The sequence below is a fragment of the Fringilla coelebs genome (genome assembly GCF_963513975.1).
Source record: "Fringilla coelebs genome assembly, chromosome: 1".
Lineage (NCBI taxonomy): Eukaryota > Metazoa > Chordata > Aves > Passeriformes > Fringillidae > Fringilla > Fringilla coelebs.
The window spans coordinates 150978-178267 of NC_140028.1; the positions used below are offsets into that span (position 1 = coordinate 150978).

General features: G+C 54.4%; 1 protein-coding gene across 20 annotated transcripts in view; it reads right to left on the minus strand.

Moving 5' to 3' along the window:
- Positions 1–22164, minus strand: part of SCRIB (scribble planar cell polarity protein) — a 105326-nt gene extending 83162 nt beyond the window's left edge. For all 20 annotated transcript variants that reach the window (XM_084217177.1, XM_084217172.1, XM_084217169.1 and 17 more), the window contains exons 1-5: positions 21956–22164; positions 2502–2619; positions 2220–2298; positions 738–827; positions 22–78 (exon numbers count right to left, since the gene is read on the minus strand). In XM_084217177.1, the coding sequence (XP_084073303.1) occupies positions 22–78; positions 738–827; positions 2220–2298; positions 2502–2619; positions 21956–22117 (506 nt within the window). In that variant the 5' untranslated portion in view covers positions 22118–22164. The remainder of the gene's footprint in view (positions 1–21; positions 79–737; positions 828–2219; positions 2299–2501; positions 2620–21955) is intronic.
- Between the last annotated feature and the right edge of the window lie 5126 nt (positions 22165–27290).

The window sequence follows — 27290 nt, forward strand, 5'->3', positions numbered from 1 at the left end:
AGCCCCCAGACAGACACTCACGTGGGGAGAGTCTTTAGCAGGTTCTCACGCAGCTCCAAAGTCACCAGGTTTGCCAAACTGTAAGAGAAAAGGGAGCAAGAAAGCCAGGTTCACTGGACAGGGCTCAGGGATACAAGGGGCTGCTCATCTCCCTTCCCTTGGAACCACCCCTGGCGTCCTGTGCAATGCATGGATGTGCACACATGGATGGAGATGGGGAACAGAAACACGATGAAAATGGCTCTGGTGGACACGGGTTCTTGCTGCAGCCACAAGGAACAACACTGTGCCCACACTCAGGACAAGGAACATGCTGCCACAACAGGACTGTCTGCCCAAAAAGGTCAAACCCCTCCCATGAGGAAAGGCAAACCCCATGGGAGAGGCACTGCACCCCACGAGGCCATTGGCCAGCAGCATAAATCTGAATCAAACATCATCAGGCAGCCCACACCTGCTTGGAAAGGGGCAAATGGGCACTCAGAACACAGGGAAAAACGGGATTTGAGAAGACTGGATTGATCCTTGCTGTGCCACAACCACAGCAGGGAGCAGGACAGGAACCTTAGTAGGGAGGCCTTTTAACAAGCCAAGGCTCAGAGGTGCTCTCTGTCAGCACCAGGGCAAAGCTGCACCCGGCTTGTCCCTCCAGGTCCTGCCACTGTCCTCGTGCCAGCAGCAAGGTGTGCCCAGCCCAGCCCCCTCCCCAGGGGGCTGCCAGAACAGGCCATACTCACTTCCCAATGTCAGTGGGGAGGCTCTGCAGGGACACATCGTTCAAGGCCAAGTGGCCCAGGCTCCGGAGCTGGGTGAAGCCCTCGGGCAGCCTGTGAGAACATGAACAGACACCATTAATCCTGTGTACAAAGCACAGAATCCCCCAAAACACTTAGATCCACCAAAGCCAATCTCAACCCAGTTGGTATCAACGTGTGGAAAGGAGAAGAACAGGAACCATCACCAACCCTGGCCGCTGATCCAGGAGAAGTTCTGCTTCCCAGACCATAAAACCCACTTGCACCAGACATTACCTGTCCAGGATGGCAAACTCAGCCCCGCAGTACTTGAGCACAAATCCCAGACTAAACCATGCCATGGGAGCATTTACACTTGAAGAAAGGAGGGCTCTCAAGCATTTCAAGTGCCCAAAACAAAGGACATCCCTGCAGATGACACTGCAGCATTCCCCAGGGCCAAGCACCATCACAACACACCCAAGGTGTGACAGAACAGGGAAAAGCCCTGGAAGGAAATTCCTGGAAGAAATTCCTCTGCGTCCACAGGCAGCTCATTGAGCCCCCTCAGCACCCACCCCCCAACTCATGTGAACCCTGAGCAGAAAAAGCTCTGACAAGTAACACCTGGAGCAGAAGTGCTGGTCACTCCTGTGGTACAGGGATTGTCACCAAGAGGGAAGCATGTCCCACTCCAGCTGGGCCTGGGACCAGGAGAGGGAGCAGAGTTAATGTTCCTCAAACCTGGGCAGCACCTGCCCTGAGCACAAAGGGACATCTGGGGCCATACTGGCACCTGCAGGGACCCCTGCAGCAAGGCACCAATGCCTGGAAACGTGGCTCACCAAGGCAGGGGAGCCACACTGAATCCCAACTTTATGTGTTAAAAGCTCCAGAGACAGAGTACTGAAAGACAAATCAGAGATTCCTGCTTGGACACAGCTCCAGGCTCTGAGGTAAGAGGGACACAACCAAACACGGGGTACAAAGCATGGCTGTCCTCAGTTCTGAATAACAGAGAGGTGGAAAAGGTGCTAAGAGAGGGTAAAAAGGGCTGAGAGTGAGGCCCAAAAGGCGCTCTGGGGTGCAGAGGATGGCATGCAGGCTTTTTCTGCTCTGCAGCAAAAGCCCATATCCATTCAGGTTTGTGAGCACTGCAAAAGGAGCAATAAACTCATTGCAAGAGGACAGAAGTTCTCACTGTTGGCACCAGTACAGCAGCAGCTCATCACCCACAGCCCCAGGCCTCGAGGATGGAGCTCACCCCAGCTCCTCCAGCACCAAGTGTTCCACTGCCAGGAGAGTGCCAGGAACACTTCCAGTGCCAGGAGAGCAGACCCTGCAGCTTTGGAAGAGGCAGGGCAATCCCAGGCCTCGGCTTCACAGGGAGACAATTACAAGATGAAGATCAGAGAAAGCCAGGCACAATGTGCAACTCCAGTTCTCCTTCTCAGCTGGACTAATGGGCTGCATGTGCCTTCCTACCTGGAGAGAGGATTCCCACTGAAGTCTGCGATTTCCAGGGATTTGCAGAATTTGATGCTTTCAGGAATTTCTGGAATGTCTGGAAGAAACAAGTGAAAGAACAAAAGAGGCTTGAGAAAATGGGACAGCAGGTAGTGGTGGCAGCCTGAGACATGGCAGCACAAGCCCACATGTCAGAGCTGAGGAGCGCTGAGGGCGAGGGAAGGCACAGCTTTCTCCCCAGCAGGAGGGCACAGGAGCACTGTGGGTTTGGGCACTGCTCCTGCCCAGCTCTGGCCTCACCGTTGCGGGAGATGTCCAGCTCCACCAGCTGCATGAAGTTGGCCACCTCGGGGGGCAGCCTCTGGATCTCATTGTCGCTCAGGCCCAGCTTGCGCAGGTTCAGGAGCCTGAAGAAAGGCTGAGACAAAGTGACACAACGGGGTCAGCAGCAGCTCTGGGGAACTCCCCACCTCAGGAGAAGCCTGAGCATTCCCCCTGAGACCCCTGCCTGCTCCCACCACCCCATCCCAGCCAGGAGCAGTCACTGCATGGATCAGAATCCCCATGAAGGGCTACGAGGGATTCTTGCATTTGCGGGGTGCCCCAATAAAGGCGAGTAATGAGGAATCTGACTCCACGTTCTTAGAAGGCTAATTTATTATTTTATGATCTACATTACATTAAAGAAGGCTATACTAAACTATACTAAAGAATACAGAAAGGATACAGACAGAAGGCTAAAAGATACTAACGAAAAACTCGTGACTCTCTCCAGAGCCTTGACACAGCTTGGCCGTAATTGGCCATTAAGTAAAATCAAGTCACATGAAACCAATGAAACAATCACCTGTTGGTAAACCATGTCCAAACCCCATTCCAAAGCAGCAAAACACAGAAGAAGCAAATCAAATAATTATTGTTTTCATTTTTCTCTGGGGCTTCTCAGCTTCCCAGGACAAGAATCCTGGGCAAGGGGATTTTTCAGAAAATATGATGGTGACAAGGGATGAGGGTACAAGAAAAAAAGCATGAATGAGTTTAGGTCGATCATTCATTTAGCATCTAGTACCCCACTGCTCTCCTCCCTCCTGCACAGGATACAGACCAGACACTGTCTGTTTCCTACAATAACAGTTTCCCTCAGGCTCTGAAGCCCAGCACCACAGAGAAGTACAGACACTTGAGTTTGTGGGGCAGGTCCAGAAGGGCCAACAAAGGAGAAACACGAGGAGAGCAGCAGCCCAGAGAGCTGTCCCTGCTGCTGCACACACCTGCTGTGCCACACGTATGGTCAGGACATCAGCGGCAGGTCCCCAAACCATCAGGGACAGGCCTGTGCCCCTTGTGCCAGGTGGAAAAGGCACAGGTGAGCTGCCAGCATAGCCCAAGGTAATCCTGAACCAGACAAGTGAGTGACACAAGAACTCCTTTCTAGAAACACCACAGCCATAGGAATGGTGGCTGGAAGGGCCCTCACAACATCTGACTTTTTCACACACCCCCTGGGGCTCCCAGAAGTCCATCAGCTGCAAATGTCAAATTCCAGGATCCACCAACAACTCCTTCAAGTCACCACAGCCCCAGCGAGTTCAGTAAACACAATGTACTGTAATTATCAACTGACCACATAGTGCAGCTGATTCTAACCACTGCCAGAGGTCAGCTCCTGGACAGGATGGGAACCAGGGCTGGCGTGTTTGCTGCATTTCCTGGATTGTTTCAGAGCACTGGGAATAACAAACAACAATGTTTGGGGCCACTGCAGAAAACGCTCACAAGTGACCGAGGACGAACTCAGGTCTGTGCAGTGACATGCACGGGCCATGTCTAAATTACATCACCCCATGTTTGTCCTCAGCAGAGGCAGGGAGGGGTCACAGCAGCACACGAGAGGCAACCCTGGGATCATCCTGAGGTCCTGAAGCATGGCCAGAGTCATGGCTCCTCCTGCAACCCAAAATGACAGGGACCAAAGCAGAGCAGCTCTGAACCTCCCCCCTCAGGTGCCTTTCCAGGTGCCTACCTGCACAAGAGCTGCCAGGCAGACCTCCCCAGGAACTCCTGGTGCCTTTCCAGGTGCCCACCTGCACAAGAGCTGCCAGGCAGACCTCCCCAGGAACTCCTGGTGCCTTTCCAGGTACCCACCTGCACAAGAGCTGCCAGGCAGACCTCCCCAGGAACTCCTGGTGCCTTTCCAGGTGCCCACCTGCACAAGAGCTGCTGGGCAGACTTCCCCAGAAACACCTGCAGATACCTTCAGGTGTGGGGCACCCCCAGGACCCCCCAGCACCATGGAAAACGAGCACAGTGCAGACAAGGGAGCAGCAAATGTAACCCTGAGAAGATGCACAGGGCACAAGCAAGCTGCTCCCCCTCCTGGAGTAACAACCATGAGCTCTGCAGGTGTACCTGCAGTTCTGCACAGACCCAAGGCTCTGCCAGGACACACTGCTGGGCACAGGTGTGTGTCTGAGGGGCACAAACCCCAGCACAGCCCCTGCTGCTGTCCTGATTCCACTCTGCACAGGGGAAGTGATCAGGGATGAACAGTATTGATGGGAAATTCACACCTCTGATGTCCTAAAGAATCATAATAATTGCGTAATGAGTAAATAAATTTTAAAAATAACCCCTCTCACCAGCTCATCAGTGGCCTTGTTCAACTCTGTTTATCTAATGCAGACCAGCTCGGTAAAAGGAAGTGGGTGAAAGTCTAAATGACAACAAAGGTCCAGGGGAGCAGGAGCTTAGAGACTTGATTTGCTATTGTTTCCTAGAGCTTTCTCCTAATTTTAGAATGCAAGGAAATTCCAGACAAGACATGGTGCTGGCCTGCCAGAGTCTGCACACTGGAAAATAACCACAGGGGCTGAGTACCCACAGCCCAGGCTGCAGCACTGCTGCCCAGGGCACAGGTACCCTCAGAACACAAGTCCACACTTTTAAATTATATTAGGTTTGTAAATTAATAAACCCAGGCTTTGTGTGGTGCAGCAGCTCCCAGCTCCTTCTTTTTTCTTAGAAAGAAAATGAAAAGTTTTCTAAACCCCTGGCACTACCAGAGCTGGGCACAGCCCACATGCAGAACTGCAGGAGCTGTGTCCCACTTGGCAGAATCACTTACACTGGACCTGAATAAAACATTTAGATGTGACAGAAAGTAAAACCAGCCAACAGCCATCAGTGGTAGCCAGAAAAACAAATGTGAGAATTACAGTGTTTTCATGCCTGAATGCATATTTTATATGTGCCCAAGAAAGATGGCAAGAGGATGTGACCAAAAGCTGCAAATGCTGCCTCTGACATGAATTTCCTTGTCATTTCCAGCTCAGTATTCTGGAAGCTGAAGACTTCAGCTCAGCCCAACAACTCAAAGCAAAGACTGCACAGGAGATTCACTTGTGACACTTGAAAGTGAGAACAAACTGATTTAAAAATTCTTACTAGAGCTAAGAAGTGAAACCTTGATTACATGTCTCTGGAGACTGGCAATTATACCTTTTGCTAATCAAAGCTTACCCCAATTCCCAGAGCTGACAAAGCAAACCCCTGGACTTGGCACCACACTTAACATCTCCAATAAAGGGAAACTCCCCACCTTCAACATTTTCTGATTTATAAAATAAAACACCAACAAACCTGCCCAACCAGATCCCTCAATGTCCAAACTGGACTCAGAGTAGATTAAAAATAGAAGTTTGAAGAAGAAAAAAAGTTAAGCCCAATCTCTCCCTGTTTCCTGGCAGCCCAAAGCCCACAAGGACCAGCACAGAAATATTCCAGCACACAGGAATCCAGAATTCCACAGAAATATTCCAGCAACTCAGAGTGTGACAGAAGTTATCACTAACAAAACAAAACAAAAAAAAAAGCTAAAGATTAGGGGGTACCAACGTAATAGCAGCTGGGTGTAACTGGGGGGAAAAGCCTTTGCAAAGCACGGTGCATTAAAAGATAGTCTCTGTTGAAGCATGGGAGTATGCACAGAGTAGATAAGGCAGAAAACAGCTACAAAACTGTCCTACAATTCAAATTCAGGGACATAGGCTCTTACTATGTCCAGAGCAGCCACAGTGCAACCAACTGGAAATATATTAAATAGTCATTAATAAGGGACAGGTATAAAGAGTTTGTAAAGAACCATATGCCAAAAGATAAGAAATGCTCCACAAAATTACAACATTGCAAAAAAGGCAGAAAACTGTGAAATTCAGGCTCTGCAGCAGGTTTTCAGATGTAACATTCTCCCTCAGCATCCCCTTGAGAGCCAAATGCACCCAAACACATCCAAGCGTTTTTGCTAAGTTCTGAAACTAAATTCAGGTACTTTAATCTTCAAAAAAGTCAAAAAAGGCAACCTAGACCCATGGATTTTTCAGTCAAAAGGGACTGAGCTATAACCTGATACAGTATCCTTCCAATCCTTTGTATATCACAGCTCTTGATCACAGACCCATGAAATAATTCATGTTGGAAGGTACCTGGGAGATCTCCAGTCCAGCCTCCTGCTCAGGACAGGAACAGGATGAGGCCAGAGCAGGCTGCTCAAACCTTCCACCATGGGGGATGGCCCAAAACTCCTCTGGCTTCACCAAATAATGATCCTCCCAGGGCAGCCTCTAGGCTCCAGTGGCTCACACGCCCTCAAACATCCCTCGCTGCTGCTAGTCACATACTGAGTGTGGTCAGTATGTCAGTATATCACCCATGAGACAGAACCAGCAGAATTTGGGAGCTCCTCATGAGCCAAACCCTGCCCAGTGACACCCTACAATCCCCACATGTCCACAAGTCCCACAGCTCCCCTCTACAGACCTGCCTCTTCCTTTTTACATCCTGTCCTTGTCACAGGCTGGGTTTTTTCTCCCTTAACTGGAGAATGGAGACACCTGGTACTGGGTTTTCAGTGCTGAACTCTGTTTTGACTGGAAGCTATGTGCTGGCAGTTTTGGGATGCCAAACCATAGAAAGGTTTGGGTAGAAAGGGACCTTCAAGACCACCCAATTCCACTCACTGCCATGGGCAGGGACACCTTCCACCAGCCCAGGTTGCTCCAAATCCCATCCAACCTGGCCTTGGACACTTCCAGGGATTGGGCAGCCATAGTTTCTCTGGGCACCCTGTGCCAGGGCCTCCCTACCCTCCCAGGGAACAATTCCTGCCCAATATCCCATCCAGCCCTGCCCTCTAGCAGTGGGAAGCCATTCCACTTTGCTGTCCCTCCAAGTCCTTGTGCAAAGTCCCTCTCCAGGTTTCCTGCAGCCCCTGTAGGTACTGAAAGTCTGCACTAAGGTCTCCCAGAGCCTTCTTTTCTCCCAACCGAACAATCCCAAGTCTCTCAGCCTTTCATCACTGGAGAGGTGCTCCAGCCCTCTAATCATCTCTGTGGCCTCCTCTGGGCCCATTCCAAATGGCTGATCTATGCAGGAGTGAGAGAGGATGAAAGCCCCACGCAATTATTAGCGAGCCTCTTGATCCAGAGCACTGCATTTGGATCAGTTTATGAAAGAGGATGAGTTTATGAATACCCAGTGGTGACAGCAGGGTCACATGGTGACAGCTAAAGCTGTGTCCAAAATGAGCCCTTCCAGGTCAGCCCCTGCAGCAGCCAAGCACTGTGTCCAGTTCTGGCCTCTCAGTTTGGGAAGGAGGTTGAGATGCTTGAGCATGTCCAGAGGAGGCAACGAGGCTGGAGAGGGGCTGGGAACACAAGCCCTGTGAGGAACGTTTGAAGGAGCTGGGGCTGTTTAGCCTGGAGAAGGCTTAGAGATGACCTTACTGCTCTCTACAATTCCCTGAAGGGAGGTTGCAGACAGGTGGGGGTGGTCTCTTCCACCAGGCAGCACTGACAGAACCAGAGCACACAGTCTCAAGTTACGTCAGGGAAGGGATAGGTTGGATATCAGGAAAAAATTTTTCACCAAAAGAACAATAAAGTACTAGAATGCTTTTCCCAGGGAGGTGGTAGAATCACCACATCTGGATGTGTTTAAAAAAAGACGGGACATGGCACTTGGTGCTATAATCTAGTTGAGGCGTTAGGGCATAGGTTGGACTCGATGATCCTAGAGGTCTCTTCCAACCTCATTATTCTGTGATTCTGTAAAGCAGAGGCAGCCCAGCTCACCACCAGTGGGGAGGCCAGTCCTGCCCCAGGGACATTCCCACACCCCACACTGGGCTGGACTGGGGTTACCCACAGAAACAGGAACAGGCTCGGCCGGTTTGGGAAACCAGACACACTGGTAGCAGCACACACAGGCTCCCCTGGCAGACTCACCCTTAGCTCCTGCTGAGCAGGGGAACACCTGGGCAGCCCCAGGCACCCGTGGCTGACCCTGCACATGATTCTCCCTGACAACACCAGGATGCCCAACACCCACTGGCAGAGTCTTCCAGTGAGCAAGAGGCACAAGCACCAAAGTCCCTGCCCCTGGGGAATCACAAGGTGTGCCTGTACCTCAGCCAGGGCAGGGCACAGCTCCAGGTCCACAGGAAAACAGAGTGCTCCCAGAAGGAAGGAGATACCCACCTGAGCCAGGAACAACCCTGTGCCCTCATAACCCCAGCGTGGCATGATGGCCCAGCAGCAGCACGGATGGGTAGCACTGGAGGAGGCACTGGCCAACACCAGGATGAGATGAGCCACTCCTCAGCAGGGACAACAGGGGACAACAGGACCCCTGAGCCCCTTCCTCATTTCCCGCATGGGGGAACAACTGTCCTGCTCCAAACCTGCAGCAGCCACCTCCTGCCCTGCCCAAGAGACCTGCACCTGTCCTCACAGCCTGGAGCAGCACCAGGCAGGCAGCCCTGGCCCTGCAGATTCCAGAACAGAGCTGCAGGGTATGTCCAGACAGCAGGGGATGTTCTGGAGAGCCAACAGCTCCAGAACTGCACAGGTGCAGGTGGAGGGACAGGCTGTCAGGGACAGCAGCTCACTCCAAAAGGCAACCTGCATCACAGATCCATGCAGATCCACACAGGTGGTGAGGCTGTAAGGGACCTGTTGCCCCAGGTAGTCCAAGCTCAGCTCAAAAAAATGTCAGCTACAGCACATGGGGCAGGATGTGCACACACAGCAGTCACACACATGTACACACACAGCAGAGTCACACATGACATGTACACACAGCAGAGACTCAAAGGGCCTTCTAAGCCCATTCTCTGTCTTTAAGGAGCCATCTGGAGCAGGTTGCATCCCCTCTATACCATGACCAAGCCTTCAAGTTTTGTTTCTCCAGCTGATGTGACATGTCTGTGAAGCTCCCAGCAAGAGTACTGAGGCTGCAGCAGAGCCCCAGGACAGGAACAAAGGGCTGCTGGAGCTGTTAGGTGATCTAAGAGAACCACAGTGTCCAGTGATGCCAGGAATTCAGACACCACCCCCACGTCTCCCTCCTGCTGCAGCTGATGCTTGGCAGAGCCTCGGTCTGCCCCCCACTCACTCATTCAGTCAGACCAAGAGGTGGAAAATGAAAAAAGGAGAAAGGACAATGGATAAAAGGCTCAGGACAAACCCTGTGAGCCACCACTCAGCTATGCTGTTTCCCAGAAACAGCAAAATCCCAGGGGCAGGCCTGGAAAGCCACCCATGAGGATTAGGGACAGAGAGGCAGCCTGGCTCTGGGGTGACAGTGCTGGGCCACCACAGCCACCCCCACGCTGGCCCAGGGGGCTGCTGCAGCTGCTCAGACAGTGGGGGGAACTGGCTGCAGCCCTGAAACACCCTGGGCAGACTGACGGAGCATGGCAGGGTCAGGGACAGAGCCACTGAGCTCCCCGGCAGCCTGCTGGTGTCAGCAGCAAGCACCGAGCCCTGTGCCCAATCCCTGGGCACACAATGCAACACCAGCCCTGGGTGCTCCTGTCCCACCTGCAAGAGATGCATCTGCACTGCCAGGGAAACAGAGAAGGTGTCTGGCTGCTCAGCCTGGCACTTGGAAAACACCAAATGTGTCTGCAGCAGGCTGATCCCTCCTCCCAGGCTAGCATCACCACTCTTTTCCAAACCATTGTTTTCCTGAGGCTATAAAAAAAGGGTTTGTGGCCTAACCAAGGCTAAGCTCCAGCTCTTCCTTCACCTGGTGCCTAATCTCATAATGCCATGGGAAGGGAGCCAGGACATGGGGGATCTTTGGTCCCCAGCATCACCTCGTGCTCCCTATGTACCAGAGCCATCCCCATCTGTCAAAAGAGGAGAGAAGTTTCCATGGAGAAGGAGCCATTCTGTCCTCAGCACAGACAGCTCTTGGAGCTGTCTTGGCCCCAGGACCCTCCTGCCAACAGCAGGTAGGAAGGGGGGGCTGCCCAGTGCCCCCACAGGCTGCGGGGACATCCCCCATCAGCCAAGCAGGCTTTAGGCAGGTTCTAGTGCAGCACCTGAGACCCTCTCCAGGTTACCAACAGCAGCACTACTGGAGGAGAGCAGAACACGTGTCAGGGGAAGAGGAGTCAAGCACCAGCTTAACCAAGGGCTCTGGAACCAGGTGGTGACAATTTACACAGCTGGAATCAGAAACAGGCTCTAACACCACAAGCACAATCTTGGCTCTAGAATGGGACAGAGACTCTGCTCCTGTGGCCGAACCACCATGGTGCTCCCAGCTCTGCTGCCCAAACAGCAGGGCCCAGACACCTCCTCTCTTGTAGGTATTCTGTCCTCACATGGGGCACCATTTATCAGTGCTGGTGCTTGGCACCAATCAACAGTGGACTCAAACTGACTGGCACCATCAATTTATTATCTTAGAGTGAAAAAAACTCTCCTACCTTCTCCGTAAACTTCCTGGGCAGCTCCACGCAACAGTGCCTCCTTCTCACCTTCCCTCTTCCATCTGAGGGACCAGCCAACTCTTTCCTGTCCCTTGCACAGCCATCTGACCCTGTCTGTCCCTTACAGCACATCCTCATCCTTCCTCCTCACAGCACAGCCAGCAAACTCTGACTCTAAAGGACTCTCGGCCAGCTAACCCCCTCTTTTATAACACCCATCCTTATTGGACACAGCTGTGGCCTATTAAGGGCAAGGCTGTTCCCACTCTTTGGTAATTAGTACAGCTGCAATTCATCAGGGGTGAGATTGCCTTCAGCGCCATCTCTATTCTTTTATAACCTGCTCTCCCACACTCCTCTTCCTCAAAACAACCTGTGACAAGCCAGGCTGCCCCATACACTAGCTCTGGGCCAGCAGTGCTGGTAACAGGTGCTTTTCTCCAGGGATCAAGCACCCCAGCAGTGCCTGTTGTGACCACCCCTCCACCATGAGCTAAGGGGCTCCAAGGCAGAGGTTTTGCCAGCCCTTCTAGCCCTGGAAGTACCCTGCTAAGTGCTCCTCGGTCTCCTCACCTCTCATTTCTCTTCAGAGAATTTCTAGTCCACCTGTCCAGCCCTGCTAGAACAGTCCCTGCCTCCAGCAGGACAGCACATGTTTAATTAAAGGCAGGATCAGACTGTGCAGCAAGAAAATAATTACAATGCTCCTTGTGATTCACAAGCAAGAGGGCCTGCTTCCCATGCCACCATGGGCTGGGCTCTTAGATGAGCTCTGAGTTTGTCTCCAGGCTGGATGAATGTATGGGACCCTGCACTGCAGGCAGGAGGTGTCTGTCCATCCGTCAGAGTGCAACACAGCAGCTCCTTGAATGCTGGCAGCAAAACCAGCTCATGTATCTGAGCCTTGTGTTTCATTCCCATTTTCCTGCTTAAACAAGGGCTTGACATCTTCCTCCTGTCCCTGGAGGAAGCAGAGCTGCTGCATGCTCCACAGCAGGGCACTGAGACACCCAGCCTGCCTCAGACACCTAGAGGTGAAGTGTGAAGAGACCTGGGGCCCCTCCTTCCACAGGTGTGCTGGGAGATCACACACCTGTGCCAGTGGTGTTGTCTCTGGGGGAATCCAGCCTGGGACAGAGTCAGGAGGAGCTGGAAGCAGCAAATGCAAAGCAAAACAGCCAGGAGCTGATCAGCTCTCAGGTTAAACCCAGCACTTCCCAGTGCTCAAAGGCAGCATGGCACAGGTGAGGCCACAGAACCAGCCAGACCAGTGTGCCATGGCTGGGCAGCCCAGGCCCAGCTCCAGAGGCTGCTCAGCTCCCTCAGCAGAGCAGGACTCACTTCCAGCACAGTCCTGTGCCTCCAGGTAACACCAGTGCAGCAAATCCAAGAGACACCTCCCCCTACAGACAGAAACCAGGAAGGAAATGGTTATTCTCAGAATAGCTCAATTCAGGAGGAATCACTGAAATCTGATGAGGATAACTGAGTTAACACGAGCTGAGGTCAAACAAGCTATCACACTCCTGAGAGGTGGGAACATCAGTGTGGAGCTCCAGCAGAGCAGCCACTACCCAGCCCCAGGGGCACCCTCGTGCCACAGGGAGGGCACCACAGCCACCATGCAGGTGCCCTTTACCTGGGGACTTGGTCTGAGCCACCTCAGGCAGCAGACACAGACCACCTGCCCCCCAACACATATCTTGCCAGCTGCCTCCCACTCCACATGTGCTTCCTTCTCACCTCCTCACAGTATTTACAGCCAGACCCTGAACCACCTCCAGGCTAGTGAACTTCTCTGGCTGCCAGCACATGGTCACCAACACCTGACCATGCTAGCAGTGTCTCTGGGACTGAACTGCCTGAAAGGTGGCAATTCAGGCAGTTCAGTCCCAAAGAGACACTGCTGGCATGCCAGCCACGCTCAGCTCTGCAGTCAGGGACATTGCAGAGGGCATGGAGGAGAGGACACTCCTTGTGTGCCCCAGCAGGAGAGGCACGGAGGGGCTGGCAGTGCAGGGGCACTGGGGGCACCCGCAGGAGTGGCCCCACATGCTCCTGCCCACACACTGGAGGCGGCAGGAGGAGCAGGGCAGCCCCAGCAGGCTGCTCCCTGCCAGCCCCACAGGGCCCTCCCCTGCAGCCCGGCGGATTTCCGACTATTTAACCCGGTATCCCCATATCGGGCCCTGAGGAATGCACTACGAATATCTAAAAGTACTCAAGGGCTGGGAATACATTCCAGCACAGACAAAGCAAGCTGTCTGGGAGCCAAGCCTCGGCAGCTGCTGCTGCTCAGGCACTGCAGCAGGCCTGAGGAATGCTGTCCCCTTCAGAGGGGCCAGGGCAGCAGCTGCTGGCACACAGCACACAGCCAGGAGCAGGGAGCAGCCCCTGCTACCCGTGAAACAACAAACCAACCCCAAAAGGGCAGTCCTGAGCCAGAATTAAATCCACACACCACAATCAGCATCCCACTGCTGCAGAGGCTGGGAAGTGATCGGTGCTCCCACGCTGATCTTCCACACAAGACAGCAGCAGACTCTGGCTGTGTGAAGAGGGGCCCTGAACACAACTCCAGGACTCAGCCTCCACTTTGGTCTGTGCAGCGGGATGGGGCAAGAAAGGCAGGACCAGAACTGCCTGCGGCAGGCACAGGGCACTTAGGGGCACTTTCTATTGAAATATATGGGATAATATACCGTAAATATATGACTATATTTCATATATTCCAGTATATTTATATAAATATACTGGAATATATTAAATAATCACGGCACTTAGTGCTGTGGTTTAGTTGACAAAACGGTGCTCAGTCAAAGCTAGGACTTGAAGCTCTTTTCCAGCCTCAGTGACTCTGTGACTACTGCAAATCATTACTCTGGAGAGAGCTGTGGAGATCATTTCAGGGAGAGCATCCTGGGTGCGGGTGAAGCAGCCAAACCCACCACACCCCAGGTTCTACCCAAGCACCTCTGCCCCTTTCTGATTTGCCTGAGCATTTAGGTATTCTCTCCCTGGCAGCCCAGCACCTCAGGAATCACCTCCTCCATTCAGCCAAGGGACACCATCTACTTCTACACCACTTTCTCAGCATAGAAGGGTCAACTTGCAACTACAAAAAGTAATTGATCTGTAATGCCACAGCTATTAGCAAAGGGAAAAATGCCAGAAGTAGTATAATACAAGAACCTGCTGCAATTGTTTCCAATCAGATTGTGTTTTCCAGAGGCAGAATTAATAAGTGGGTTTATCCAACAGATACATTTCCAGCACAGTGAGGCACCTTAAAACCACCAAAAAAACCCCAACAAACCAGGTCTAATCCTGAAACTAGGAATCCAAGCCCAGTAACTGGCGCACAGTGGGGGACTCGATGGCAGCCTGTACCCTTGGGGTGCAAGAAAACACATCTGGGGGACTAGAGAAGTCTTGAGGAAGAGTTAAGTGTACCCAAACACCTCCCCTGAGCAGGAAGAGGACAAGGAAGAAGGTGTTGGAGAAACTCCCAGGGGAACAGCTCATACACCAGTAAATGCCCTGAACCAGGAATGGAATGAGGAGCCAGAGCCCACAGAGGTGCTGTGATGCCGCATCCCCGTGCTCAGCACACAGCTGAGCATCCATCCTTTCATCCACCATACTCCCACCCCTGCCTCAGCCGAGCTCCTGCCAGGGAGATGGCAAAACAGGGCCCCAAAATGCAGGAAACACACAGAACAGGTCAGAGGAGAGCTGAAGAGGTTAACCCAGCCCTGCCCCTACCTCCAGCCATCAATGAACTAATTCTCCCTGGCAGATACTCACAGCAGCCAAAGAGAACCCGAGACACCTGGGAGGAGCAGGCAGGGCCTCTGCAATGCTACATCCAGAGACAGCCCTGGGAAAAGCAGCTGGGGCTGGGGACCTGACACAGCACAGGAGGAACCCCAGAGGGGCACAGCAAACCCAGCTGGCAGCAACACACACCAGGCAGGTGTTAGATCACCCAGCAGAGACCTACAGAGAGCTTTATAATAACAACCCAGGAAGGACTGAGCAGGTGCTTCCACCTCTGGCCTCCCTGCAGGTACCAAATCGGTGCCAAGGAAGGGCTGGTGAGAGGCAGAGCCATTCCAACCATGGCTACCTGAATTTTCATCATTTTAAACTCCATTATACCTCCCTACTGCCCAGCTGCCTCTGCACCTCCTATTCCACACACCTGAACCCCCTCCAAGGCCTAAGCTGGTGGGGAGACACAGGCTGGGCAGCACACCCACAACTGTCCCACAGAGCTGAACACACCTCAGAGAACTGAATGCTAACAGTCACCTCCCTTTCACAGACGTCAAGCATAAAATCCACTGGGTGCCTCTTTCCTGTTCCCTGTTTGTATATCCAAGAACTGCATGTCCAAGAGTTTTATCAGCTATTTTATCCATGACTGCGCTGGCGTTTGGCTGCTGCCACCCCAGCACAGATCCTACACCTTTGCTGTCACCAGGGGAGGGTGCAGGGGAGATGGCCTGCACTTATTCTACCTTCTGGGCAGCAGCAATGCAGAACACATGGCTTTTGGAGAGACAAACACAAATCCAGCTGTCCCAGTAACCCACAGGGCTCCTGAACTCCTGCAAAGCACCGAGAGCTGTGCTGGCTCCACACACTAGTCTCACAACCAGCAAGTGAAACCAGTTTGTTGGCTGGTTTTGTTAAACAAATGCAGCTGCAGCTCTGACACAGCCTGGGATGGAAAGAGCCACATCCAGAGCAAGAGGAGGTGCCCACCCCACATCAAGCCTTGGCAGGCACCAAGGCTGGCTCCATGGAGCATTCCTGGCTCCCTGACTTTCTCAGGGAAGAGCTATTAATACAGAGAGATTAGAAGGAGAAGCTTTACTCTTCCATGGAAGTAAATAAACCCCAAGATCCTCCTTACAGCCTTCACATGCCAGGAAATTAAAAGCTGCTCTTAATTAGCTTTGCGAGGCCCCTTTTTGCTTTGGGAGAGTGGCAAGTGTGGCCTCGAGCTTCTCCCGGGTGCAGCGGGATCCTGATTCCTGATGGGATCCTGGCTCCCAATGGGATCTCAGCTCACAGGTGCAGTGGGATCCTGATTCCTGGTGGGATCCTGGCTCCCAGTGGGATCCCAGCTCCCAGGTGCAGTGGGATCCTGATTCCCAGTGGGATGCTGGTTGCCAGTAGGGTCCTGATTCCCAGTGGGATCCTGGTCCTGGGTGGGATCTGGGCCTCCAGGTTGGATCCTGACTCCTGGGTGTAGTGGGATCCTGGCTCCCAGCGGGATGCCAGCTCCTAATGGGATCCTGGCTCCCGGGTACAGTGGGATCCTGATTCCCAGAGGGATCCCAGCCCCTGGGTGTGGTGGGATCCTGATTCCCAGTGGGATCCTGGCCCCCAGGTGAGATCCTGACTGCCAGTGGGATCCTGGCTCCCAGGTGTGATGGGATCCTGATTCCCAGTAGGATCCTGGCTCCTGGTGGGATCCTGGCTGCCAGGTACAGTGGGATCCCAGCCCTCGGTGGGATCCTGGCTGCCAGGTGCAGTGGGATCCCAGCCCTCGGTGGGATCCTGGCTGCCAGTGGGATCCTGGCTGCCAGTGGGATCCTGGCTCCCGGGTGTGGTGGGATTCTGGCTCCCAGTGAGATTCTAGCTCCCAGTGGGATCCTGGCTCTGGACACGGCACAGGGATGCTCTCACCCCAGGCCACGGCAGCCAAACAGGAGGAACTGCTGAAACTCGGCCAGTTTCAAAGGGCCTTGCCATGATGCAAACAGCAACAAGCCCAAACAGGGCAGGACCTGCCCTGGACAGAAATGGGCTCCTCTCCCCAGTGTCTCCCACAGTTTCCAGTGCAAGTGTGTATCAGCCCACTGGGCAGTGAGAAGAGTGTTTTCAGCACTGGGCTCAGTTCATCATGGGAGCTGCAGTGAGGAACTGCAGCCCCTACATGAGAAAAGCCTGGGGCTTCCCTCTTCAGCACCAGCACTGCTAAAAGCCCTGGGGCCACAGCCAGCCCTGGGGTTCCCCCTCTGCACAGCCCACAGCCTCAGACACTTCCAGCCCAGCACTCCCCCGGGAGGTGTCCAGTAGCCTGTCCCTGGGCACACTCATGCTGACACACCAGAGCTCTGAGGTCTCCTCCCTCTGCACAGACTTGTTCAGGATTTCAGTTCCTACTCAGCTCCACCCTCTTGTCCTCCTACACCAGGTCCAACCAGGTCTGCTCCACCCAGGCTTCCTCCAACCTCCCTCCCCATACTCCAAACTGGAGTGCTCCTCCAAAAGCTCACTAAGAGTCTCTGGATCTTTCTGGGTTGTGACCGGCTCTGTTTGCTGCCTCTGAGTGCTCCAAATTCCATGGAATGTGTTCATTCCTTCCTGGTGAGTGAGACCTGTGCTTCTCAAGTGCTCAGGAGTGGGCTGGATGACTGAGGTGTTACACAGCTCCAACACGGTGGTTTAGCCAGCTGTACTCCCAAAACCCTCACCACCAAAACTGCTCTCCACCCTGCTCCTGCAGAGATCCTGCAGCCATCACTCTCTGCAAGATGGGCACAGCAGAAGTCAGCACAGAGCCAGACGTTTCCACCTCTGGAACTAGACACCCTCGTGGAAAGCACAGGCAACTTATCACGGGGAATTGATAATTTTCCATTAAATCATGTGGTATTGCCCTAGCAGCAAATCCGTGCAATGGGGCAGCAGATGCTCCCACACAGATTTAATCTATCCCTTCAAACTGCCCAAGCACAGCCACCCTGAGGGGAAATTTAGGCTCAAAACAGGCGAAGTTTCCACAAGGGACAGGTGGCAAAGAAGCAAGAGCAGCCAGAAAAGGACCTGGCACTGCAGGATGGAGAGAAACAGAGGCTGAGTCCTGCAGCTGGGATGTGAGAAGGGCACAGGAGTGCCTCAGAAATCCCAGGAGAAGGGCAGAGCATCCCATTGGATCTGGAGCACAGCAGCAGCACAAAGGGCACTGGAAATCCTGCAGAGGAAAACAGTGCCACAGAAAGAGCAGGAGATGCCATGTTTCTGAAACAGGTGAAATAAGTACACAGAAAAGCCTGTCTGAAACACCCCGCTGGTGCTGGGTAAGAAACCCTCAGAAGAGGAACCATATAAACTCATATAAACTCAGGGATTTTCAAGAGACCTGCTTCACCTTCCCAAAAGCCATCCCTTAATCCTGTCACCTCAAAAATCACCTCCACAGGGAAGTCTTCCCTAAAAGCCCTGCTTGAGCTCTTAAACACAACCTTGCTGCCCAGGGCTGTGCCTGCTCTCTCATTCCCACTTTTCTGACAGATCTTCACATCCCTGTGTCCTTCAGACCTTCTCCCAGGGAAGGGCATGTGCAGCCCCTCCTGTGAAACAAGCAGACTGTACTTTCTCCACCTCATGAAAAACACAAACGCTTCTCCCAGGGTCTCTTTCTCAAAAAAGCCTTGTTTCCATGAAGGCTCTTCACCTGGAAATCATCTTCCTGACCCAGCCAAAGAGCTTCCCCACCACCATCCTGCAGGGACAGCATGTGCCTAAACCCAGTGTTCCCATCTTCCCTCCTCCTGGTGGAAGGGGAATTTATTTTCAATTTTCATCACTGTATTCACCTCATACTACACAGATTCCTACGCCTGCCTTAGGTGTCTGTCCCTGCCAACAGGAATATCCTCAAAAAATGCCCTTCCTGCAGTGACCTGTGCGCCTGGGACCAAAGGCATCTTGGCACAGCTCAGGGAACCTTCAGGACACACACTGGGTCACACCTAAGGTGCGTCAGACTTGCTTCCTTGTTCCACCACCTGCAGATCTCCTCCTCCTCCTCCTCACGTGCCTCTGGAGCAGCCACAGGGAACCTGGAGGGGCTGGGAAGGGGAGGGACAGTGAGGACTCTGCTCTCTCTGCCCAGTGTGTCTCCAACCTCTTGTATCCCCAAACGCCCTTGGCTGCTCTCAGGAGCAGGAGCATTTGGGGCTGCTCTGCTTGTCTCCCTTCAGGGCACCTGATGCTCACCTGCTTTGTGAGGGCACTTAGGCCTGGCTGGGGATGGGCTGACACCCAGCACGGCCACAGAAAGCTCCAGACAGGGGCTGGGAAAGAAGAGTGTGAGTACAGCAAAGCCAAACTCCCACCAAGCCTCTCCCAGGAGGGAGGGCAAACACACAGTGGTGCCTCTGCAGATCCTCATGTTTGGCTGTTTTCTCCTTCCTGAACTGCTCCAGTTCTCTCCTGGGCTCATGTTAACCCACAGCACTGTTATGCCATGTGCCAAGTGGTTCTGCAGTTCAGTTAAACTACACTTTGCATGAAGAATGATTTCATTAGCTCTGAACTGAGCTCTCTTTGGTTTCACTGAGTGCTCTCCTGCAAGCAGCAGCAGCAGTTGCTTCCCGTCCCCTCCTCTGGGCCATCATTCACCCTCCCAGGCCCCTGCCATGGGATGGGGAATGGCTCCACGTTTCATCACCTTTCCCAGACAGATGCAGACACCCTGAAAGCCTTCACCTCCCTTGTGCAAAGCTGTTCTACACTGGGTCTGGTCACACCCCTTGCTGCTCCCCATCCTCTGTCCCTCTCCTGAGACCAGGGGACCAGGATCTCACTGCTCTGCTCAATTTGTTCCTCTCATAATTCTTTGCCAGGAGGCTCCAGAAGGGGAACTGACAGGCCAGAGAGGAGCCCGTGAGCCCAGGACAGGGCATGGAAGGAGCTCTGATGCTCCAGGCTGAACAGATGCCACAGCTCTGTGATCCAGAAGCTCTTTGGGTGGCTCAGGAGGGCACCGAGGGCACACACAGCACCTGCCACCACAGGCAGGATTGTACCCATACAATTACAGGTTAAGCAAACACCCAGAATAAAATCTGCATTTTTAATCCAAAAGATGCTTTTCCAAGCTCACAAACCCCAGTCTGTCTCAGTTCCAGGGGTCCAGTGCAGCACGAGGCCAGGCTGTGACTGCTCAGCAGGGTAGACAGAGCTGAGAGCATTGGGCCCAGCAGGTTCTGCTCCGTGGGTGTGTCACAATCACCTCCTCTGCAGACAGACTTACACCCATTCCCAGCCCCAGCCTGCCCACAACACACATTTTCCAGCAGTCTGGGAAATCTCCCTGCCTAAAGTACAACAAGATGCTGAGCTACCTAAGAGAAGAGCTCCGAGTCTCTCACTGGTGTCTCCACACCTGAACAACCTCATAGATGAATCCCACAGGCAGCCCAGCTCACCAGGAAGAGACAAGCAGGAAAGACAAACAGAACCCAAAAACACCAGAGCAGGAACTGCTTCCACACAAGAGAACCTGCTCAGGTGCAGATGTTTGAATGTTTTAACAAAACTGAACCAATCCACTCTGGCCTGAATCAAAACTGAGTTTCTACTTTGTAAGGGTTTATTTTATCTAGATTTGGTAGCAAAAATCCATAACATGTCAGTATTCAACAAAAACCTTGAAAGCTAATGACCAACTTCTCAATTTTTTTAATAAACACACAACTCAGTCAGTATTCCCTGAAGAGCATCTCTCCAAACAGAGGGCAGTCAAACGCCTTCTCTCTCTGGCACAGACAGAACGTCAATAACTTTTAAAAATCACACAGCTTCTAGAGGGGATAAACAATGAAACTTCCTGGAGTATCCCACAGCCCAGTTACTGTCTCGAAGTCCTTTCCTTCCCCAGAGGCAGGCTCAAATTCCCACCTGCAGCATCCCAAGCAGAATGGGAACACCACAGCTGGGTTCCAGCTGGATGGTGCTCCAGGACCAACCACAAGAGCTCCTCTGTCCCAGCACTCTGCCCTGCAAAAGCAAACCCTGGGGAGGCACAAAATGCTGGCAGCAGGGCAGATCTCCATCCTGCACCCTGAAGGGACCATGGAGGCATGGAGCAGCACACACGGGGAGATTATCCTGGTGCTCCTGTGGGCAGAGCTCTGTGCTGAACAGAACAGAAGCTGCAAGTGCAGGCTGCAGCCCCAGATCACAAAATGGCTTGGGATGGAAGGGATCTGAAAGACCACCCAGTCCCAGCCCCCTTCCACAGGGGGAAGTGCATATGGACAGGTGATCCTGGCCATAGGCAAGGCCACCTTCCACTGTCCCAGGCTGCTCCAAGCCCCGTCCAGCCTGGCCTTGGGCGCTGCCAACAACGGGGCAGGCACAGCTGCTCTGGGCAGCCTGTGCCAGGGTCTCACCACCCTCTAGGAAATAATCTTTTCCCAATAATGCCTTTAACCCCATCCTCTGTCAGTGGAAAACCATTCCCCCTTGTCCCAAGTCCCCCTCCATCCCTCCTGGAGCCCCTTTGGGCATTGCAAGGGGTGCCAAGGTCGCTCCAGAGCTCCTCTTCTTGAGGCCAAACACCACCAGCCTGTCTTCATGACAGAGATGCTCCACCATCATAGTTATGAACATAACTATAGAGCAGTTCTATCGCTTTTCACTAACTTACCCAACACTTTGTGCAGCTTACTGCCTAGACCAGAGTTTTTTAATTCACGCTGTGCTTGGCTTGGCAGCAGCTGTGACTGTCACAGGGCTGATGGCCCGGGCACAGGATCTCCCGGTGGGCAGGGGACCCCTTTATCCAGATGACCCGGGTGGGCAGGGGACCCCTTTATCCCGATGAGCTGGGTACAGGATCTCCCGGGCAGGCAGGGGACCCCTTTATCCCGCTGACAGGGATACAGGATCTCCCGGCGGGCAGGGGACCCCTTTATCCCGCTGACCCGGGTACAGGATTTCCCGGCGGGCAGGGAACCCCTTTATCCCGCCGGCCTGCAGCCGCGGTGCCGCTCCCAGCCGAGGGGCTCCTCCCCGGCTCGGAGTGGCCACACGGAGCCCCCGGGCCCCCCGAAGTGCTGGGTGCGGGCCGCGGAGCACGGGCAGGGCTCGGCCGGCCAAGCCGAGCTCAGGGGACGGCGCAGGCCGGGGCAGCGCTCGGGGGCGGAGGGGCCGGCGCGGCGGGGCTCACCTTGGGCAGCTCGCGGAGCTGGTTGGCGTCCAGCAGCAGCTCCTCGAGCGAGCGGCTGTAGCGGTAGATCTCCTCGGGCACGGCCTGTAGCGAGCAGTGCCGCCGGTCCAGCGCCTCCACGTGCCGGTTGCAGCGCCAGAGCGGCGGCATGCAGCGCAGCATCGCGCCGGGCCGCGCCGGGCCGGACCGGCCGGGAGCGCCCGGGCCGCGCCGCCACAGCACGGGCCGGGCCTACGGCAGCGCCCGGATGTGCGGGGGCCGCGCCGGGCCGGGCCGGGCCGCGCCGGGCCGGGCTGCTCCCGCTGCGGCTGCGGCGGCGCCCCCGCTCCGCTCCGCTCCTCCGCCCTGGCCTGCCGCCGCTCCCGGCCGCTCCCGGGCCGCGCCGCCCTCCGCGGGTGCGCCTGGGAAACGGAGTCCGGGAAACGGGAAATGGAGTCCTGGGAAAGGGAATGCTGGGAAATGGAGTCCGGGAAACGGGAAATGGAGCTCTGGGAAAGGGAATGCTGGGAAATAGAGTCCTAGGAAACAGGAAATGGAGTCTTGGGAAATAGGAAACAGAGTCCTGAGAAACGGGAAACGGGAAGTGGAATCCTGGGAAATGTAGTCCTGGATAATGGAGCGTCTGGGAAATGGGAAATGGAGTCCTGGGAAATAGAATCCTGGGAAATGGAGTTCCGGGAAACGGGAAACAGAGTCCTGGGAAACGGAGTCGGCTCCGTCCCGCGGCACCGGCGGCGCTGGAGCTGAGCGGGACACGGCTCTGGGCATACCGGCTCTGGCTGTGAAAAATGCATATTTTGTGATTGGCTTTTCGCAAATATTAAAATTAATATTATATGTGTTGCGTTGGAAAGTGATGCTGTGTTAATTTCCTTAAGCAATGTGTTAAATATAGTTTTAGGTTATAATAAAATGTCAGAATAGAAACTATGCTGTGTAAGATACATTTTTAAAGAGAGGACTCACGCAGAGATAGCAGCCACAGGACACCTGTATCTTTCAGAGAAGGAGAATTTATTGCCCCATTATCAGAACAAACGAACTTCTTCCTGCCTCGCTCAGCCCCGAAGGCGCTGTCAGGATTCAGAGGAAGGAGCTGACACTGCCCAGACAGAATCCTGTGTGTGAATGGAATTGATGCACCATGGATGAGGTGTGTGAATATGCAACAGGCTGCTGTTTGAAGGGTTAATCCTCTGTTCAGGTGGGTCCTTTTTCGAGCTTGTTTTGCCCAGAAAGAGGTACCTGGACTGTCTGTAACTCTTTGCTTTTATTGTCTCATATTGTCCTAATCCTAAATGTCCACGTTTTTATTACTCTAATTATATTGCTATTTTTATAACCATTTTATTACAATTAAACCTTTAACATTTAAAAACAAGTGACTGGCGTTTTTCACACCTGGCACACAGCTCCCACCAGCTCCTGCCATGGTCATCTCATTTCTCATTCATCTGTCAGGGATCAGCTCCTCCTTCCCGCAGTCTGACTGTGACAGCCCTGCACACGACACCTGTGTGGGGTCACACCGCCTCACACCTGTGGGGTCACACTGCCTCACACCTGTGTGGGGTCACACCGCCTCACACCTGTGTGGGGTCACACCGCCTCACACCTGTGGGGTCACACCGCCTCACACCTGTGTGGGGTCACACCGCCTCACACCTGTGTGGGGTCACACCGCCTCACACCTGTGTGGGGTCACACCACCTCACACCTGTGTGGGGTCACACCGCCTCACACCTGTGTGGGGTCACACCGCCTCGCACCTGTGTGGGGTCACACCGCCTCACACCTGTGGGGTCACACCACCTCACACCTGTGTGGGGTCACACCGCCTCACACCTGTGTGGGGTCACACCGCCTCACACCTGTGGGGTCTGACACCGCCTCACACCTGTGTGGGGTCTGACACCGCCTCACACCTGTGTGGGGTCACACTGCCTCACACCTGTGGGGTCTGACACCGCCTCACACCTGTGTGGGGTCACACTGCCTCACACCTGTGGGGTCTGACACCGCCTCACACCTGTGTGGGGTCACACCGCCTCACACCTGTGGGGTCTGACACCGCCTCACACCTGTGTGGGGTCACACCGCCTCACACCTGTGGGGTCACACCACCTCACACCTGTGGGGTCTGACACCGCCTCACACCTGTGTGGGGTCACACCGCCTCACACCTGTGGGGTCACACCGCCTCGCACCTGTGGGGTCACACCGCCTCACACCTGTGGGGTCTGACACCGCCTCACACCTGTGTGGGGTCACACCGCCTCACACCTGTGGGGTCACACCGCCTCGCACCTGTGGGGTCACACCGCCTCACACCTGTGGGGTCACACCGCCTCACACCTGTGGGGTCTGACACCGCCTCACACCTGTGGGGTCTGACACCGCCTCACACCTGTGTGGGGTCACACCACCTCACACCTGTGGGGTCACACCACCTCACGCCTGTGGGGTCTGACACCGCCTCACACCTGTGGGGTCACACCGCCTCACACCTGTGTGGGGTCACACCGCCTCACACCTGTGGGGTCACACCGCGTCACACCTGTGGGGTCTGACACCGCCTCACACCTGTGTGGGGTCACACCGCCTCACACCTGTGTGGGGTCACACTGCCTTACACCTGTGGGGTCACACCGCCTCACACCTGTGTGGGGTCACACCGCCTCACACCTGTGGGGTCACACCGCCTCACACCTGTGTGGGGTCACACCGCCTCACACCTGTGTGGGGTTCACACCACCTCACACCTGTGGGGTCACACCGCCTCACACCTGTGGGATCACACCGCCTCACACCTGTGTGGGGTCACACCACCTCACACCTGTGTGGGGTCACACCGCCTCACACCCGTGTGACACTGAGCAGAGCCCGGGGACACTGGGGACACCAACCTGGGCCAGGCAAAGCCCCGAATTCCAACCCGGGCCAGGAAAGGCACGGCATTGCTCAGCCTGCAGAGCCAGGAACGATCCTGCCGGGAGCAGAGGGTGACTGGGAGAGGGACACCAGAGCACGGGGAGCTGGGGGAACTGGGGGGAAACTGGGGGGGAACTGGGGGGATCCCTGGGCTCCGTGGGCTCCGTGGGATCCGCGGGGTCCATGGGATCTGTGGGATCCGTGGGATCTGTGGGATCCCTGGGATCTGTGGGATCTGTGGGGTCCGTGGGATCTGTGGGATCTGTGGGGTCCCTGGGAGCTGTGGGATCCCTGGTCTCCATGGGCTCCGTGGGATCCGCAGGGTCCATGGGATCTGTGGGATCCCTGGGAGCTGTGGGCTCTGTGGGATCCATATGGGATCCCTGGCATACATGGGATCTGTGGGATCCCTGGGATCCCTGGGATCCCTGGTCTCCGTGGGCTCCGTGGGATCTGTGGGATCTGTGGGGTCCCTGGGAGCTGTGGGATCCCTGGGAGCTGTGGGCTCTGTGGGATCTGTGGGATTAGTGGGATCCGCAGGGTCCATGGGATCTGTGGGATCCCTGGGAGCTGTGGGCTCTGTGGGATCCATGTGGGATGCTTGGTATACATGGGATCTGTGGGATCTCTGAGATCTGTGGGATCCATGTGATTCATGGGATCTGTGGGATCCATGGGATGCCAGGGATCCGTGAGATCTGTGTGATTTGTGGCTTCCATGGGACCTTTGGGATCTGTGGGATCCATGGGATGCCTGGGATCTGTGGGATCCATGGGATGCCTGGGATCCGTGGGATCTGTGGGATCCCTGGGATCCAGGGGCCCAGGTCAGCGGTGTGAGGGTCAGCCCAGCCGAGCGCTGCCTCCTGCCCTGGGCACACAACAACCCCTGGAAGGCTCCAGGCTTGGGACAGCGGCTGGAAATCTGGGAAGGGCTCGGGGGGGCTGCTGGCAGAGTGGGGCAGGGGATTCAGCCAGCCCAGAGCCACGCGGGGATGGCCCAGGACCGGCAGGGCTGGCAGGGAATCCGGCTCTGGGGGGCAGAAAGGGCAGTGCGAGAACTGGGGGTGCTCCAGGAGCCCAGACCTGCTGGGAGCGTGGACAGGGGCGTGAAAAACGCCAGTCACTCGTTTTTAAATTGTTAAAAGTTTAATAGTAATAAAATGGTTATAGAAATAGTGATACAATTAGAGTAATAGTAATTTGGACAATTTGGATTAGGATGATACAAGACAATAAAAACAAAGAGTTATGGGCAGTCCAGGTACGTCTTTCTGGGCAAAATAAGCTCAAAAAAGGATCCATGTGAACAGAGGATTAACCCTTAAAAGCAACAGCCTGTTGCATATTCACACACCTCATCCATGGTGCATCAATTCCATTCACACACAGGATTCTGTCTGGGCAGTGTCAGCTTCTTCCTCTGAATCCTGATGGTGTCTGCAGGGCTGAGCAAAGCAGGAAGAAGTTAGTTTCTTCTGAAAAGGGAGCAATATATTCTTTTTTTCTGAAAGATTGAGGTGTCCTGTGGCTGCTATCTCTGCGTGAGTCCTCTCTTTAAAAAAGTATCTTACACAGCATAGTTTCTATTTTTATCATTTTGTTATAACCTAAAAGTCTATTTAACACACTGCTTAAGAAAATTGACACAGCATCACTTTCTAATGCAACACATATAACATTCATTTTAAAATTTGCGAAAAGCCAATCACAAAATATGCATTTTTCACAGGGGGGACCCATGGATACCCCAGGACCCTGAAACAGGGACCCCGGACAGTGCTGACCCCTGGGACACCTGTGATGCCAAACTGGTGAGCCCAGGGAAAGGGGATCTGTGGGATTGCCAGGAGCCCCAGCAGTCCAGAGAGGGGAACACCAGCACAAACTTGACCCAGAGCAACACAGACAGGGGCAGCCTCCAGGAGCGCAAAGTGGAGAGACCAGAGAGGGGAAACCCAGGGTTGGATGCTTTTGCTGAATCTCGGTCATTTGTGTATTTTTGGGGACTGAATCTCGGTGTTTTGGGAGGGCTTAAGGGCAGCAGATGCCCGATGACTTCCAGAGATGAACTTGGGCAGGAGGAACCCCCTGAATCAATGTTCCCATAAATTGCATTTTCCCCAAACCAGCATTTCTCATTCCCAAACCTTGGCCAGATGGAGGGGAGGAGGGTGTGAGGAAGAGGAGGGAGCCCTGGCACAGCCGGGCAGGTGAGGAGGAAGTCAGTGCCCCTTTCCCCCTCCCTCCTGCTCCATCTCCCAGACCCCACAGTGGAACCTGGCTGGTGGGATCCCCCTGCAGGGCCCCCCTGCAGCCCTCCCTTGTGACCTCAGCTCATCTCCATGGACACGGCTCAAACACACGGAGCCAGCCAGCAGCACGCCAGCAGCACGCCAGCAGC